This window comes from Carcharodon carcharias, chromosome 16 (assembly GCF_017639515.1).
Source record: "Carcharodon carcharias isolate sCarCar2 chromosome 16, sCarCar2.pri, whole genome shotgun sequence".
In the NCBI taxonomy this organism is placed as follows: Eukaryota; Metazoa; Chordata; class Chondrichthyes; order Lamniformes; family Lamnidae; genus Carcharodon; species Carcharodon carcharias.
Window position 1 is genome coordinate 122,754,765 of NC_054482.1, and position 19,067 is coordinate 122,773,831.

The 19,067-nt window shown below is 42.7% G+C and overlaps 1 protein-coding gene across 2 annotated transcripts in view; it reads right to left on the bottom strand.

Moving 5' to 3' along the window:
• The window catches only part of henmt1 (HEN methyltransferase 1), a 112,975-nt gene that overhangs the window by 70,335 nt on the left and 23,573 nt on the right, over positions 1-19,067 (bottom strand). For both annotated transcript variants that reach the window (XM_041208347.1, XM_041208345.1), the window contains exons 3-4: positions 15,621-15,733; positions 12,656-12,790 (exon numbers count right to left, since the gene is read on the bottom strand). In XM_041208347.1, the coding sequence (XP_041064281.1) occupies positions 12,656-12,790; positions 15,621-15,733 (248 nt within the window). The remainder of the gene's footprint in view (positions 1-12,655; positions 12,791-15,620; positions 15,734-19,067) is intronic.

The window sequence follows — 19,067 nt, forward strand, 5'->3', positions numbered from 1 at the left end:
CCAGTCTATCCAATCTCTCCTCACAACTAAAACCCTCCAGCCCAGGCAACATCCTGGTAAATCTCCTCTGCACTCTCTCTAGTGCAATCACATCCTTCTTATAATGCGGATTCCAGAACTGCACCCAATACTCTAGCTGTGGCCTAACCAGCGTTTTATACAGTTCCAGCATAACCTCCTTGCTCTTATATTCTATGCCTTGGATAAAAAAGGCAAGTATTCCATATGCCTTCTTAACCACCTTATCTACCTGTCCTGCTACCTTAAGGGACCTTTGGACATGCACAAGGTCCCTCTGATCCTCGGTACTTCCCAGGGTCCTACCATCCATCGTGTATTCCCATGCCTTGTTTGTTCTGCCCCAGTGCATCGCCTCACACTTATCCGGAGTAAATTCCATTTGCCACTGATCAGCCAATCTGACCAGCCCATCTATATCCTCCTGTAATCTAAGGCTATCTTCCTCACTATTTACCACCCCACCAATTTTCATGTCATCCTCGAGCTTACTGATCAACCCTCCTACATTCAAGTCTAAATCGTTTATATATACCACAAACCAGCAAGGGACCCAACACTGATCCCTGTGGAACCCCACTGGACACAGGCATCCAGGCACAAAAACACCTCTCAACCATCACCCTCTGCTTCCTGCCACTCAGCCAATTCTGGATCCAATTTTTCAAATTGCCTTGGATCCCATGGGCTCTTACCTTCGTTATCAGTCTCCCATGCGGGACATTATCAAAAGCCTTGCTGAAGTCCAAGTAGACTATGTCAAATGCATTGCCCTCATCTACACACCTGGTCACCTCTTCGAAAAATTCAATCAAATTGGCCAGACATGACCTCCCTTTAACAAAACCATGCTGACTGTCCTTGATTAATCCCTGCCTCTCCAAGTGTAGATTAATTCTGTCCCTCAGAATTACTTCCAATAGTTTCCCCACCACTGAGGTTAGACTGTCTGGCCTGTAGTTCCCTGGTTTATCCCTTCCTCCCTTCTTGAATAATGGAGGACATTGGCTGTCCTCCAGTCCTCTGGCACCTCTCCTGTGGCCGGAGAGGTATTGAAAATTATTGCCAGTGCCCCTGCTATCTCCTCCCTTGCCTCACTCAACAACCTGGGATACATTTCATCCAGGCCTGGAGATTTATCTACTTTTAAGCCTGCCAGACCACTTAGAACCTCCTCCCTTTCTCTGCTAATTTATTTAATTATATCACAGTCCTTCTGCCTGATTCCCATACCCACATCGTCAATTTCACTTGCAAACAGCAACACAAAGTATTCTTTTAGAATCCTACCTATGTCTTCCAGCTCCACACACAAATTACCACTATGGTCCTTAATGGGCCCTGCTCTTTCCCAAGTTATCCTCTTATTCTTAATGTACTTGTAAAATAACTGGATTTTCCTTCATTTTACCTGCCAATGATTTTTCATGCCCCCTTTTTGCTCTCCTAATTTTCTTTTTAAGTTCCCCCCTACACATTCTATAATCCTCTAGGGCTTCCGCTGTTTTGAGCCCTTGGTATCTGCCATAAGCCTCCCTTTTTCTCTTTATCTAATCCTGTATATCCCACGACATCCAGGGTTCCCTGGATTTGTTGGTCCCACACTTTGTCTTTACCGGAATATGTTGGCCCTGTACTCTCCCTATTTCCTTCTTGAATGAGTCCCACTGCTCTGATGCAGATTTACCAAAAAGTAGCTGCTCCCAGTCCACTCTGGTCAAATCATATCTGATCTTATTAAAATCGGCCTTCCCCCAATTTAGAACTCTGATTTCAGGCCCATCCTTGTCCTTTTCCATAACAACCATGAATCTAACGGAGTTATGATCACCATCTGCAAAACGCTCCCCCACTGATATCTCTACCACTTGCCCGGCTTCATTTCCTAAAATTAAGTCATTAATGTACATTCTAAATAGCTGATCCTTGCAGCGCTCCGCTTTTCACTGCTTGCCAACTTGAAAAAGCCCCGCTTATGTCCACTGTCTGATTTCTATCCATTAACCAATTATCTACCCATGCTAATGTATTACCCCCAGCACCATGAGCCCTCATCTTCCCAATTAACCTTTCGTGTGGCACCTTATTGAATGCCTTTTGTATATCCAGTATACTACATCTATTGGTTCTCCTTTATCTACCCTACTAATTAAATCCTCAAAAAACTCCAATAAATTTGTCAAACAGGATTTCCCCTTAATTTCACCTTTTTCCTTACTGTCTGAGAATGTGGTGGAGGCAGGTTCATTTGAGTCATTCAAAAGGATTGTTATCTAAAAAAGAAGAATTTGCAGGGCTCCTGGGAGGAAGCATGAGAATGGCATTAGGTGAATTGCTCCTTCAGAAAACCAGCAGACACAATGGGTCAAATGGTTTCCCTTCTATGCTGTAACCATTCTCTGATTCTTTCACAGTTTTAGTCAATGATAAACTAGCAGCAACTACAGTTAATTCGGTTATTAGTTCAAACTGGCTATCTGGTCAGCTTGGGCTGACTTACTTGTATAAAAAGAGTATGAAGTAGCACAGAGGTAAGGTCAACAGAGCAGAGATTTGGCAGAGTATCGAACTTGGGAATTTGGTGACTGAAGGAATCCAGCACAACGAGGGAAGAGGTGCTGTCCTGGTTTTTTATAAGACAAGGAGTGGACTCAGAGAAGGAGCGAGAGACAACAAGACCTGAGAGCTAATAACTGGAGGCATAAATTAGGTGAGCAGGTAGGTGATTGGTTGGTGAGTTTTATGTTTTTCTTTCCCTAAAATGCAGCTGGAGTTTAAAGTACTACTGAAGAGATATAAGTACTGTATTAATTTGATTGTTTAACTAGTTAAACCATTTAATATAACAACAAATAATCACTGAGTGAGTTAATTAAACAAAATAAAATAGAAATGGCAGGGCAGGTGATGTGTCATAGCTCTAGCATGACAGAGCTAATGGACATCAATGTGATCCACAGCAACCACATCTGCAATAAGCGTCTGCAGCTCAACGAGCTTCGGTTCAGAGTTGATGAACTGGAGTTTGATTTTCGAACACTGATGCATCATGGAGGAAGAAAGTTGTCTGGACACTTTGTTCCGGGAAGCAGTCACACCCCTTAGGTTAAGTGCTTCAGGTTTGGCCAGTCAGGGACAGGAGGGTGAGCTGGAATGGTGATTCAGAAGGTAGCAATAAAGGAGACAGAGCCATAGGACTTATTCAACAGATTGAGGCTCTTGCAGCTTGGGCGGACAAGAGCAGGGACTGCAAGAAGGATGAACAAACTGACCATAGCACCATGGTTTGATGGGGTGGTGGGGGGGGGGTGGTGGGGGGTGGTTGGTGAATGGGGAGGGAGGCATGTAGGAGTAAAAAAGAATAAGGAAATAGCAGTAGGATACGGTCTAATAAGGGGGTACATACTGTTCTCTGCAGCCAAGGGTGAGTCTCAAAGCCTGTGTTGCCTGCCTAGTGCCAAAGTGGACAAGTTAAGATTTTCCCACATTATACTCCATCTGCCAAATTTTTGCCCACTCACATAAGTTATTTTTGTCCCTTTTCAGAATCCTTATGACCTCTTCACAACTTACTTTCCTACCTACCTTTGTGTCATTAAAAAATTTAGCAACCATTCCTTCAGTCCCTTCATCCAAGCCATTGGTATAAATTGTAAACAGTCGACGCCCCAGCGCTGATTCCTGTCGTCACATCTCGCCAACCCGAAAATGACTCATTTATGCTTAATCTGTGTTTCCTGTTAGCCAACCAACCCTTTATCCATACTAATATGTTAATCTCTACACCATGAGCTCTAATATTGCATAGTAACCTTTGACATGGCACCTTGTCAAATGCCTTCTGGAAATCTAAGTACAGCACATCCTCAGGTTCCCCTTTATCCATGGTGCTTGTTACTTCCTCAAAGAACTCCAATAAATTAGTCAAACATGCTTTCCCTTTCACAAAACCATGTTGACTCTGCCTGATTGCACTGAGATTTTCTAAGTGCCCCACTATAACCTGCTTAATAATAGATTCCAGCAATTTCCCTATGACAAATTTTAAGCTAATTGGCTTGCAGTTTCATGCTTTTCGTCTCCATCCTTTCTTGAACAGAGGAGTCACAGTCACTATTTCCAATTGAGGGAACTCTGGGGAATTCTGAAAAAATTAAAACCAATGCATCTGCTGTCTCAGCTGCCACCTCTTTTAAGGTTCTGGGATGAAGTCCATCCGGAGCTGGGGACTTGTCTGCTTTTAGTTCTAATATTTTTCTCAGTACCATTCCCCTGGTGATTGTAATTGTTTAAGTTCTTCCCTCCCTTTCACCTCCTGATTCACAATCATCTCTGGGATGTTATTTGTATCCTCCACTGTGAAGACAGATGCAAATTATCGGATAAATTCATCAGCCATTTCCTTATTTTCCATTATTAATTCGCCAGACACTCTCTAGAGGACCAACACTCACTTTACTTACTATTCCTTATCAAATAACAGTAGAAACTCTTACTTAAAGTATTTATATTTCTAGCTAGCTTTCCCTTGTACTCTTAATTTCTCCCACCATGTTAATATTTGAGTCATTCTTTATATTCTGTCCAATCTTCTGACCTGCCACTCATCTTTACAGAATTATATGCTTTTTCTTTCAATTTGATACTATCTTTAACTTCCTTAGATAGCCATAGATGGTGCATCCTTCCAATAGAGTTTTTCTTTCTCACTGCAAAGTATCTTTTCTGACTATTCTGAAATATCTCTGTAAATGCCTGCCACTGCATCTCTACTAACTTATCCCTTAATCTTAGCCAGCTCTGTATTCATGCCCTCACAATTGTCCTTATTTAAGTTTAAAACACTAGTCTCAGGTCCACTCCTCTCTCCCTCAAATTGAATGTTAAATTCTACCATATTATAATCACTGCTGCCTAGATGTGCCTTCACTATGTCATTAATTAATCTTGTCTCATTTCCCATTACCAGATCTAGTACAGCCTGCTCTCTGGTTAGTGCTATGACGTGCTGCTCTAAGTAAATTGTCTTGGTTTCAGCTTCACCAATTGGCTTAGATCCCATTAACACTGGGGCGTTATTGTGAAAGAGTTAATTGGCTTTCTGATTATGACATCATTAGGTTCCAAGAAATGTCCATGTGTCCTGGGGTTGCCATATGAATGAAGAGCTAAGAAGCAAAGGGTAAACAGAGTGCAGCTGAGGTAACTGAGTGAAGACTTGGAGTTTGGAAATAGAGGAAATTGGGGAAGTGGGAATGAGGTGTTCGTTTCCTCTTTGTATCTTTCTCACCCTGTACGAATTGGTTCTCACTCTACTACAGAGAAAGGAGCTAACTGTTTGGTGAGTATCTGGTAAGTGGGCAAGTTCTATTCTATCCCTAATGTTTAAAATAGTATACAAATTGGTGGCAAAGTTAATAAAATATATAAAAAAGCAACATAAATAAGTGATTAATATAATTAAGTAATTTTTAAAACACATTAAGGATGGCAGGACAGGTGAGGTGTTAAAGCTGCAGTATGTGGGAGCCTCTGCGTGTAGCATTCATAACAAAGCTGGTGTGCGATCTCCACAAACACATCCTGCAGGTCTGCGCACGGTTTCCAGGGAGTGTGCACGATGCCTACATCCTGAGTCACTCACAGATCCCTGCAGCCTTCCAGGGTCCACAGGGGCTGCAGGGTTGGCTCCTCAGGACAAGGGCCACCCACAGAGACCGTGGCTGATGACACTCGTGTGGTGGCCTCAGACTGCAGCAGAGCGACGGTATAATGAGGCTCATGCAGCAGCTCACAACTTAGTGGAGCAGAACATCGGGATGCTGAAGATGAGGTTCCAGTGCCTGGACCGGTCTGGTGGAGCCCTGCAATACAGTCCACAGAGGGTGTCACACATCACCATCGTCTGCTGCACTCTTTACAACCTGGTGCTGCAACAGGGAAAGGAGCTGGCTGAGGAGGAGATGGAGGAGCTGTACCTCAGCCCTTCAGGAGCTGGTGCTCAGCATCACCGGTCACAGGTGCCGGTGTGATGGGGGCCAGCCCCATCTTAAAGATGCTGAGAGCACACAGGGAAAATGAGAGAACTCTGTGGTGCCTGCCCACTACATTCTGGCAGCAATGACCAGCACTGCCGAGATGCAGACATCAGTAATGTGTCCAGGGAGTGTGAGGCTGGACCATCACTGTGGTCTGAAGGCTGCACAGACACAGGGAAGAGGCCCTGGACTGAGACACCTGCCTTTATCTTGTGCAGAAAGGTTTCACATCTGAGTGACAAGAACACTGCTCATCAGAACAAGGAGCCACAGGCAGGGAGACAGTCTTAAGAGTTTATTGTCAATAGTGAGTAGTGTGTACAAAGTGATCAACACCTGTGCCCAGGCTGTGCAACTACTTTTACCTAACTTTCCTAAACCCGTTACTACGTCCTGGTACTACCCGGACATCCACAGTGGAGGTCGGGGGGTGAAGGACGTGTTTGTTTTCTTTTTCTATCTTTCTCACCCATAAAAATTGGTTCTTGCTCTACTACAGGGAAAGGAGCTAGCTATTTGGTGAGTATCTGGTAAGTTGGTAAGTTCTATTCTATCCATAAAGTTTAAAATAGTACATAATTTGATGGTAAAGTTAATAAAATATATAAGAAAGCAACATTAAAGAAGTGATTAATATAATTAAGTAATTAAAACACATTAAGGATGTCCGGACATGTGATGTGTCAAGGCTGCAGCATGTGGAGGCTCCTGGATAACACTGTGATCCAGGGCAAACACGTCTGCAGTAAGTGTTTACGGCTCGAAGAACTTCAGCTCAGAGTCACTGAGCTGGAGCCTGAGCTGCAGACACTGCGATACATCAGGGAGGGGGAAAGTATCCTGGATGCTTTTTACCAGGAGGCAGTCATACCACTTAGGATAGGGTCTTCTGATTTGGTCAGTGGCCAGGGACAGGAGGGTGTAACTGCGAGTGAGGCAGGCAAGGGGACCCAGAGGGCAGGAGTGTGAGCCTCTGCAATTATCCAACAGATCTGAGGTTCATTCAGTTTGTTTGGATGAGAGAATGGGCTGCAGGGTAGATGAACAAACTGACCAAGGCCCCGTGGGTACAGGAAGCCATCCAAGTGGGAGAAGCAAAAAGGGATCTAAGGGCCAATATAGTGAGGGGGATTGACACTGTTCTCTGCAGCAAAGGGCGAGAGTCCAGATGGCTTTATTCCCTGGCCAGTGCCAGGGCTCGGTTCATCTGCTCAGGGATAGAGAGGAACGTGCAGTAGGAGGGGTAGGATAAAGTCGTCATGGTCCATGTAGGCACCAACTACATAGGCAGGATGAGGAAGGAGGCACTGCATAGTTAGTATGACGAGCTAAGCACCAAATTAAGAAGCGGAAGCTCAAAGATAATAATTTCTGGGTTATTACCTAAGCCACATGCAAGCTGGTATAGGACAAATAAGATTAGAGAAATGAATGCATGACTCAAAGCTTCACGGAGAAGTAGGTTGTGGATTGTGGGGCACTGGCACCAGTACTGGGGAAAATGGGATCTGTACCATTGGGATGGTCTACATGTGAACCATGCTAGAACTGGTGTCCTCGCGAGCCACCTAACTAGGGAAATAGAGAGGGTTTTAAACCAAATAGTAGGGGCAATGGATCAAATTTGGGAAGATGTGGTAAACCAAAGAAAAGACAAGAGAGACAGGTATTAATATGGGAAATGATATGCAGACTGTGACAGGAAGGGACAGAGAGTACAATTCTAAGAGTAAAATAAGGCTAGATGCTACAAAAATAATAAAAGGACAAAACTAAAGGCTCTGTATCAAAACGCATGTAGCATTCGAAACAAAACGAACTGATCGCGCAAATAGAAATAAATAAGTACGATTTGAGAGGCATTACAGAGAGATGGTTACAGAATAACATAGATTGGTACCTGAACACTAAAGAGAACAGGATATTAAGGAAGGACAGGAAGTTAGGAAAAGGTGGTGGGGAGGCTTTGTAAATTAATGATGCTATTAGCACATTAGGGAGGGACAACCTAATTTCAGGAAACCAGGATGTAGAAGCGGTTTGGGTTGAGATGAGGAATGATAAAGGCAAGAAGTCACTTGTGGCACTGGTGTACAGGCCCCCTAATTTTAACTACACAGTTGGACAGAGTATAAAAGAAAAGATAATGGAAGCTTGCCAGAAAGGTACAGCAATAAAATTGGGGGATTTAAATCTACATATAGACTGGAAAAATCAGATGGGCAAAGGTAGCATTGATGAAGAATTCATAAAATGCTTTTGGGATAGTTTCTTTGAACAGCAGGTTCTGGAGCCAACCAGATAGCAGGCTATGCTAGACCTGGTATTGAGCAACAAAATAAGATTAATTGATAAACTCCTATTAAAGGCACCTCTAGGTGGCAGGGATCATAATATGATTGAATTTTACAATCATTTTGAGGGAGAAACGAGTGCATCCAAGACTAGTATTTTAAACTTAAAGAAGGGCAATTGTAAGAGCATGAAAGCAGAGCCAGCTAAAGTGAACTGGCAAAGGAGGTTAAGGGATAAGTCAATAGAAGTTCAGTGGAAGACATTTAAAGGGATATTTCAGAATACACTAGGTACATTCCACTGAGAAAGAAACATTCCAAGGGGAGGGCCCACCATCCATGGTTAACTAAAAATGCTAAAGACTGTAGCAAACTTAAAGAAAAAGCATATAATTACGCAGACGGGTGGCAGGCCAGAAGATTAGAAAGATTATAAAGAACAGCAAAAAATTCCAAAAGGTTAATAAGGAGGGATAAATTAGGGTATGAGGGAAAGCTAGTTCATAATATAAAGACAGATAGTGAGAGTTCCTATAGATAGCTGAATAAGAAGAGTTAAAGTGAGCGTTGATCCTATAGAGTGCGTCTGGGGAACTGATAGTGGAAAGTAACCAGATGGTGGATGAATTAAACAGGTATTTTGCTTAGGTCTTCACTATAGAGAACACATGTAGCATCCCGGAAATAGCTGTAAATCAGGAAATGAAAGGGAGGGAGGGGAGAATTTACACATTGATGAAGGGGCCATGGTGAGGTATTAAATAAATACTTTGCATCCATATTTACCAAGGAGGTAGATACTACCCAGGCCATAGTGACAGATGAAGAAACTCTATCACTAGAAGGGTTCAAAATTGATAAGGAGGAAGTGTTGAATAGACTGTCAGTATTGAGGTTGACAAGGCACCGGGACCGGATGAGATGCATCCAAGGATATCGAAGGAAGTGAGAGTGGAAATTGCAGGGGCACTGGCCATAATCTTTCAGTCTTCCCTAGACTCAGGGGAGGTGCCAGAGGACTGGTGAATTGCAAACATTAGGCCCTTGTTCAAAAAAGGTTGTAAGGAAAAGCCCAGCAATTACAGACCAGTCAGGTTAACTGCAGTGGTGGGCAAGATTCTAGAAACAATTATTCGGGATAGAATTAGTAGTCACATGGAAAAATATGGGTCAAAAGGCATTTGACATAGTGCCACACAACCAACTTGTGAGAAAAGTTATTGCTCATGGAATAAAAGGGACAGTAGCAATGTGGATATAAGATTGGCTGATAAATAGGAAGCAGGGAGTAATGGTCAATGGATATTTTTTGGGCTGGAGGAAGGTTTGTAGTGGAGTTCCCCAGGAGTCAGTATTGGGACCCTTGATTTTCCTGATAGATATTAATGATCTAGATCATGGTGTACAGGGGACAATATCAAAGTTTCTGGATCATACAAAATTTGGGAGAGTTGTAAACTGCAAGGAGGACAGTGTAGAACTTCAAAGGACATAGACAAGTTGGTGGAGTGGGCAGATAGGTGGCAGGTGAAGTTCAATACGAAAAAGTGTAAGGTGATGCATTTTGGTAGGAAGAACATGGATAGACAATACAAAACAATTTTGAAGGTGGTGCAGGAGCAGAAAGACCTGATGTATATGTGTATAGGTCATTGAAGGTGGCAGGACAGTTGGAGAGAGCAGTTAATAAAGCATATAGTATCCTGGGCTTTATTAATAGAGACATAGAGTACAAGAGCAGGAAGGTTATGCTGAATTTATATATGACACTCATTAGACCTCAGCTGAAGTATTGTGTACAGTTCTGGGTGCCACATTTATAGACTCAGATGTTTACAGCACAGAAGGAGGCCATTCAGCATGTTATGTCCGTGTTGGTCAACAAAGATCTGACTGCACAAATTCCATTTTCCAGCGCTTGGCCCATAGCCCTGAAGGCTTTGGCAACACAAGTGAATATCTAAATACTTCTTAAATGTTATGAGAGTTGCTGACTCAATCACCCTTTCAGACAGTGAGTTCCAGACTCCCAGCACCCTCTGCATGAAAGATTCTCACCTCAACTCCCCTTTTAGCCTTCTACCTCTTACCGTAAACCTACGCCCCCTGGCTATTGACCATTTGAAAAACGGAAAAAGTGCCTCCTATCCACCCTGTCCATGCTCCTCATAATCTTGTACACCTCGATCAGGTCGCCCCTCAGTCTTCTCTGCTCCAACAAAAACAACCCAAGTCTATCCAAACTCTCCTCATAACTTAAATGTTTCATCCCAGGCAACATCCTGGTGAATCTCCTCTGCACCCCGTCCAGTGCAATCACATCCTTCCTATAATGTGGTGACCAGAACTGCACACAGTACTCCAGCTGTGGCCTCACCAAAATTCTATACAATTCTAACATGACCTCCCTACTTTTGTAATCTATGCCTCAATTGCTAAAGGCAAGTGTCCCATATGGCTTTTTCACCACCCCACTAACATGCCCCTCTGCCTTCGGAGATCTATGGACGCATACACCAAGGTCCCTTTGTTCCTCAGAACTTCCTAGTGTCATGCCGTTCAATGAATACTTCCTTGTCAAATTACTCCTTCCAAAGTGTATCACCTCACACTTTTCAGGGTTAAATTACATCTGCCACTTATCTGCCCATTTGACCATCCCGTCTATATCTTCCTGTAGCCCAAGACACTCAACCTCACTGTTAACCACCCAGCCAATCTTTGCGTCATCCGCAAACTTACTAATCCTACACTCCACATAGTTATCTATGTCGTTTATATAAATGATAAATAATAGGGGACCCAGCACAGATCCCTGTGATACGCCACTGGACACTGGCTTCCAGTCACTAAAGCATGCTTCTGTCATCACCCTCTGCCTCCTACAACTAAGCCAATTTTGAATCCACCTTATCAAATTACCCTGTATCCCATGTGCCTTTGCCTCCTTTATAAGTCTCCCATATGAGACCTTGTCAAAGGCTTTGCTGAAATCCATATAAACAACATTAACTGCTCTACCCTCATCCACACATCTCGTCACCTCCTCAAAAAATTCAATCAAATTTGTTAGGCATGACCTCCCTCTGACAAAGTCATTCTGACTATTCCTGATCAAACTTTGCCTCTCCAAGTGGAGATAGATACTCTCCTTCAGAACTTTCTCCAATAGTTTCCTTACCACTGACGTGGGACTCACTGGCCTGTAATTCCATGGCTTATCTCTACAACCCTTCTTAAATAGCGGAACCACATTAGCTGTTCTCCAGTCCTTTGGCACCTCCCCCGTGGCCAAAGAGGAAATAAAAATTTGGGTCAGAACCCCTGCGATCTCCTCCCTTGCCTCTCTCAGCAGTCTGGGACACAAATCATCCAGATCTGGAGATTTGTCCACTTTTAAGCCTGCCAACACCTCCAATACCTTGTCACTCTCTATATCAATTTGCTTAAGAACCTCACAGTCTCTCTCATTTATTGGGAGGGGAATTGATTATAGAAGTAGGGAGGTTATGCTTTAGTTGTACAGACATTGATGGGATCACATCTGGAGTATTGTGTATAGTACTGGTCTCCACATTTAAAGAAAGGTGCAAATGCATTAGGAGCAATTCAGAAAAGGTTTATTAGTCTAATACCAGGAATGGGCAGGTTGAGTTATGAGGAAAGGCTGGAGAGGTTATCCACTGCAATTTAGATAAAGAGGTGACTTAATTGAAAACTTTAAGAGCTTGAGGTGTGTTTAAGTTTTTTTTCATTTGTTAATAAATGTTTTAATTCAATACTTAAAATCTTAAATTGGCAGTGGACTCTTTACTTCTGACTTCAGGGCACATACCTTTGTATAATAAAAATACAAATTGCTAATCATTGTGATAGCTTGGCCAAGTTTTTCTTTGGGTTTGGTCAGTCCGGCAATTACCACCTGCTATATCATAATGCTATTTGTCTTTGCTTTCGAGTCAATAAAATATAATACCACTCCCTTCTATTTACTTATTGAATTCCTGCAAGATGCACACATGTTTCTTGTTACCTCTGACTCCCCTTTGATATTCATATAAATTCTCAACTTATCTAAAAATGCAAGTGTTAGATCTAACCTATTTACTTGTACCTCAAACCTCACACCTCTGTCCTTTTCATGTTTCAACCTCCCCAAACAACTTGTCGCATATTAATCTCAGCCCAGCTTAATCATATCATACACACACGCTCACAGATACACATAGCCTTTTCCACAGAATAACACAATATTCTCCCAAAAAACTTTGAAAAACATCCGTTTCTCACAAAATAAATACTTACAATTCAATGCACGAAACAAAGTCACAATCCAACATACGAGAGTCCTTCACAGTTGCTGATCCATGGTACAACCTCACTGTTAACATGGAAGCCCTGGGCTGCAGATACTCGCATGGAAGGGGAGAAAGGCGATACCTGCCAGGTACACAAATACAAGGTGAATCGCAGTTATTCATGTTTCAGGAGCACAACAATATTGGTGCAGCAAAAGTGAAAGATAACATCCCATTTTTAAACAAATAAGTTTCTTCTGCTATTACAAATGAATCTTTTTTTTAACCCCAGAGAGCTGTAGATGCTTAATGTATATTCAAGACAGAGCTCAATAGAAACCAGGCCAGGAATTTTTAAATGAGTCAGCGCCAAGATGAGAGGCAATTTGCCATCACCAGCCTGCGTGGCAGTTCCTGCTACTATCCCAACCGCGGATGCTAGAAATCCAAAACAAAAACAAAAATACCTGGATAAACTCAGCAGGTCTGGCAGCATCTGTGGAGAGGAACACAGTTAACGTTTCGAGTCCGAATGACCCTTCAACAGAACTGTTCTGTTGAAGGGTCATTCGGACTCGAAACATTAACTGTGTTCCTCTCTGCAGATGCTGCCAGACCTGCTGAGTTTTTCCAGGTATTTTTGTTTTTATCCCAACCACGAGTTATTTTCAATGAAGGCAGCTCGGGTCAGGTTGGCTGTTCCCACTTCCCAGTCGGCAGTCAATTAAGACCAATTATCGGTAATTACGGAGTCTCTTAAGGCCCTCTGCTCCTGAGCTGAATGGAATTACCAATCGAGGATGTGGGCAGCCCACATTGGCATGGATCACGTGGTGGGCTCAGGAGGGAGGGGCCACAATAAATCATGGGAGAGACCCATCCCAACAGGATTCATAACAGCTGCAGGATCACAGCTGTGGCTACTAGCCATCAGCTTGACAGCCAGGCTGCCTGTGGTTTTTTAAAAAATAAAACCAACTTATCTTCACTTCTCTTTCTCCATGTTCACATCATTGACAGTAGGGCTGCCAATGTCTGAGTGCTGGAGGGTCTCCATCAGCCCTCCAGCATCAGGAGCCTGCCCACCATAACTAATTGGTCAATAAGCCCTGTCCTTGCCATTAATTGGCCCGGTCCTTTAAAAATCTGGGTGGGTGTGTTAATTATTTGCCATGCAAGGTCTGGACCTGGATATGACAGATTCACAAAATTTTAACAGCACAGGAGGAGGCCTTTGGGTCCATTGTGTCTGCACCGGCTCTCCAATGAACTGGGGGCCGGGTCCCCAACCCAGAATTGGAAATTCCTTGGACTGTTAAGTGAATCAGGGAAAATGGGGACAGTGAGGGAAAGTGGAGTTGAAGTAGATCAGCCATGATCCTGCTGAATGGAAGCGCAGGCTCAAGGAGAGCTCCTATTTCTTATGAAGAAAGAAAATTAATGTTGAGCAGCACCACCAGTGTAAAAATCTGAAGGAAATGTAAAGGAATTTAGGAGCTAAGGGAAGTAGGCTTCCCTAAAGTACTCTCAGCAGGAAGTCTGGACCCTAAAGCAACTGTTGTTATGATCTCTGTAGACACCAATAACTTTTCAAGATAAATTTGAACTTGTGGTTAACAGCTGAAAGAATGACATATTAAGGCTTCACATTTTCAAACTTCTACTGTAACAAATGACTAAAAATCTATTGACTAACCACTATTTTCTTTACAGGCAACTTGTACTTTAAACTATGGAAATAAACTGTTCCTTGTTACTTATCACACATTCACACTCTTCATGGAATTACAGTTCTTATCGCAAACAGTTCACTAGTGCTCCCACCTTCCAATAGGTCACTTCCTTTTTACTTTCCCAAACAGCTAGCTTCTAACCTCAGGACTCTCTCTCACTGTGAGAGTTACACTGCAGATTTCTTCCTTGAGCTCCAAATTGGGCAAATCATCCATCTTCCTTCCACTTCTTACAAACTTGGTCTTCAATCTTGAATGTGAGCTCCCACCCACATTCTGTATTGTGAACAATAAAGTCGCCATTTTCTCTGCTTAACCTGGCTGCTTCTACCTTTTGCTCTTTTCACCTCTCAGCTGGCTGCAGACCCCACAAGACAAAAACGGCAACTGCTGTCTGTGATATTTCTAGGTTTATAGGGAAACTTGAGCCCAAAATGGCTTCCTCTACTCTCTGCCCCTTGGCAATGGGAAACAAATTAGCTTTGTATCTAAGTAGGAATGCTAATCCTTGATCCCAACTTCCTTTCATCTTAGAAGTAAATGGATAGTTTACAGTATAACTGTTTACAACTTGATACCTATAACACCTTTCTGGGGCTTTGGGAGACACGGGGACTGCTCATTGTAGACTTAGAAACTGCTGTTACTGTCTCTAAGCATAAATACCTTGCATTTCCCTCTCAATAAACAATCTGAGTTTCCTCTGATCTCTAACAATTAAACCTTCCAGACTTATCATCTGGCAACCTGCAGCACAGGTCACATGAGACCTGTCATTACCCTATATTTAAAGCTACAGTCCCAAAATATAGTAATCTTAAGAACCAAAAGATACATCCTAAAGCATAATAATCTTATAAATCTCACAATCGTAACAGTTACCTATCTGAAATATTCAAATAATAAATTAATATATATGAAGGTGGTTGGGTCAGAGCGAGGTCCTTTTCATCATTCTGACACAATACTCATTACTTACCACTACCTACAAAGTTGCTTACTGAATAAATCATTCACTAAAATTAAAACATCCACCCCTTTAAATAACTTGCACAGTTCAATTTTAAGAAGTTATATAAATCATTTTCCAAATAGGTCAAAGGTAATTAACAGAATAACTATCGTATCATAGAATCACAGGATTGTTACAGTGCAAAAGGAGGCCATTTAGCCCATTATGTCTGTACTAGCTCTCTGTTGTTGGAAACTTTAGATCAGCATTTATCAAAAAGACATTACATTTTTTCCTTCAGCAGTTCCAAGTCTGTATCCACTCCAATAAGAACTTCAATGCAGCTGCAGAATTTTAAGCGTGACAGCAGTGTGCATTCAGCACATCCCAAATCTGCTACCTGAAAATAAATAACCAGTTTATACATTAACTTCCCATAACTGGAATTTTACGAAACAAGCAAACTGTTAGATCAATCATTTCACCCAAATACCCTAAAAAGACAACACTAGTTCTCCTGTCATAGTTATTTTGCTACATTAGAGGTACTATATGAATGCAAGAAGTTGTTACAGATGCAATATAAATATAGGTTGTTATATCTGAATTTGCCCCAGGACCTGTCTATATATGTCTCTCTCAATTGTTACACACTGGAAGAGGGATATAAGGTTTGCATCTTCTTGCCGCTTGCCCACCTTTCAATGGTTTCAAAGGAACAGCTGTTACTCACTTCCTGAATACTTGCTTCTGGACAGCAAAGTATCAGTGAAAACAGGGACCGGCATAAAAACTATAACAGATCTGAAAATGGACCAATCTCATGGACCTCATTAATAAAAAGGTGGGCATCCTCTAAAGGGCTTTATCATTCCAAGCGCCTCAGTTCTTACACAGGTTAGTAGCTAAAATACAGATCCCATCCTACGTGCAGAGAATCTCTAAATGAAAACATTTGGAAACAGAATTCAGTCATATAGCCTAGAAGCTGAAAAGTTCAAACCTAATTCCATTAAATCAGCTCAGGTTAGCCAAGGCAGCATTCAGGAAAGAGCAGGGGAGTGAGATTAATTGCATAGCCACCACAAGGGCTGAATGGTCTCCTTCTGTGCTGCATCTATGATACGTCAAAGCAAGAAATGAAGAAACAGCTTCCACTCTTCAATCACACCTTAGGAATTCTGTTTGAAAACACAGATGCATTGTGGATCAGTCTTAGTCATAAACTCTTTTGAGAGTCAAATAGCCAAAAATAGGCACGGCTTCTGTCACGGACAGAGTTTGTGTGTTTCCTTTTCCTGCCCATGATCAGTATGTTTGAATGTAAGAGGTAAATGTTTTCTTACCCTCAGAGTTAGTGCCCCAACTAAATAATTCCAGAAGCAAGCTTTCTGTAGTTTAAAAATAAAGATTATTTATTATCACACACACACACAAATTTAATGCAAAGTTTCACTCATTCATCTCACTCACACTTTTACACACATGATTCCTGCAATGAAGAACTGTAGCTATGAGGATAGATTAGAAAGGTTGGAGCTCTTTTCCTTGGAGAAAAAGCAGCTGATAGAGGTATTAAAGATCCTGAGGTGTATGGACAGGGTAAATACTGAGAAACTGTTCCCACTCAAGCGAACATCAAGAACTAGACGGCACAGATTCAAAATTGTTGGCAAAAGGAATAAATTTGGTGAGGAATTTTTTTTCACTCAGAAGGTGGTTGGAGTCTGGAACAAACTTCCATTGCTTAATACTGAGGTAGAAGCTAAAAAGCAAAAGTATAGAGTAGTACTGTAAAAGTATAATTAGTCAAGAAACAAAGTTCCTAGCTAGCATAAATAAGGCCCTGAGCTAGCATATTTTGTTTTAAGGGAGTAACTAGCTAAATTGAGAGGGACATCACGACAGGAGATCTCAGACCCATGATATGCTTCTCCTGCAGGATGTGGGAAATGAGGGATGCTTCCTGTTGACCATGTGTGCAGAAGGTGTGTCCAAATGCAGCTTTTAGCTAACCGGATTTCGGAGCTGGAGCTGCGGGTGGACTCATTGTGGAGCATCTGCGATGCTGAGCAAGTCATGCATAGCATGTTTAGCGAGGTGGGCACACCGCAGGTGAAGATTACACAGGCAGAAAGGGAATGGGTGACCATCAAGAACAGTAAAAGACTCAGGAAGGTAGTGCAGGACTCCCCTGTGGTCATCCCCCTCTCTAACAGATATACTGCTTTGAAAATTGTTGGGGGGATGGCCTCTCAGGGGAAAGCAGTAACAGCCAAGTTCACAGCACCATGGGTGGCTCTGCTGCTCAGCGGGGTGGGAGGAAAACAAGTGGCGGGGCCATAGTGATAGGGAATTCAATAATTAGGGGCACAGACAGATGCTTCTGTGGCCGCAAACGTGAATCAAGGATGGTATGTTGCCTCCCTGGTGCCAGGGTCCAAGATGTCATGGAGTGGCTGCAGGACATTCTGGGGAGGGAAGGTAAGCAGCCAGTGGTCGTGACACACATTGGTACCAACGACATAGGTAAACTAAGGGATGAGGACCTGCAAGCTCAGTACAGGGAGTTAGGAGATAAATTAAAATGCAGGACCTCAAATGCAGTAATCTCAGGATTACTCCCAGTTCCATGTGCTAGCGAGAGCAGGAATAAGAGGATAGACCAAATGAACATGTGGCTGGAGAGATGGTGTAGCTGGGAGGGATTCAGATTCTTGAGACACTGGGACCGGTTCTAGGGAAGGTGGGACCTGTACAAACCAGACGGGCTGCACCCAGGCAGAGCTGAGACCAGTGTCCTTGCGGGGGCTTTTGCTAGTTCTATTGGGGAGTATTTAAACTAGTGTGGCAGGGGGATGGGATTCCAGGAAAAGGATCAGACAGGTCAGGTTCAGATCAGAAAAATGGAGGTAGAACACTAGCTAGGGATGTTGTGATAGACATGGAGTTACAGGAGAAGCAAAGTTTAAAAAGTGTCCAGCAAGGGAAATTGATGGGGTGAAACTGTTTATACTTCAATGCAAGGAGTATTACAAACAAGGTAGATGAGTTAAGGGCTCAGGTAGACACATGGCAGCAGAATGTCATTGCTATAACAGAGACCTGGCTAAAGGAGGGACAAAACTGGCAGCTTAATATCCCTGGTCTTCAGACACGATAGAGTAGGAGATAAAAAAGGAGGGGGGGCGCTGTAGCACTAATGGTAAAAGAATCAATTCCAGATGTGAGAAGGGATGATATACTAAATGTGTCAACAAACGAGGCTTTATGGATTGAGCTTAGAAATAAAGAAGGGGCAGTCTTGGGGAACAAAGAAGGGCAAAGTGGGTGAAGTGACAGTTGGTGACCATATCGGGGACAGTGATCACAATTCAGTTAGGTTTAGCATTACCATGGAAAAGTACAGAGATAAGGCAGGAGTAAAAGTCGTGAACTGGGGGAAGGCAAGTTTTGCAGAAATGAGAAGGGACTTGGCTGAGGTGGACTGGACAGCACTGCTGGAGGATAAAACAGTGGGAAACCAGTGGGGAGCACTAAAAAGCAAGATCCTAATTGTACAAAGTAGACATGTCCCCTACAAAAATAAGAGTGGTGCTGCCAAATCTAGACTCCCCTGGTTGTCTAGAGGAATACAGGGGAAGATCAGACAGAAAAAGAAAGTGTACGATAGGCACAAAGAACTAAGCACTGCAGATAGCCTAGACGAATATAGGAAGTGCAGGGACAAAGTA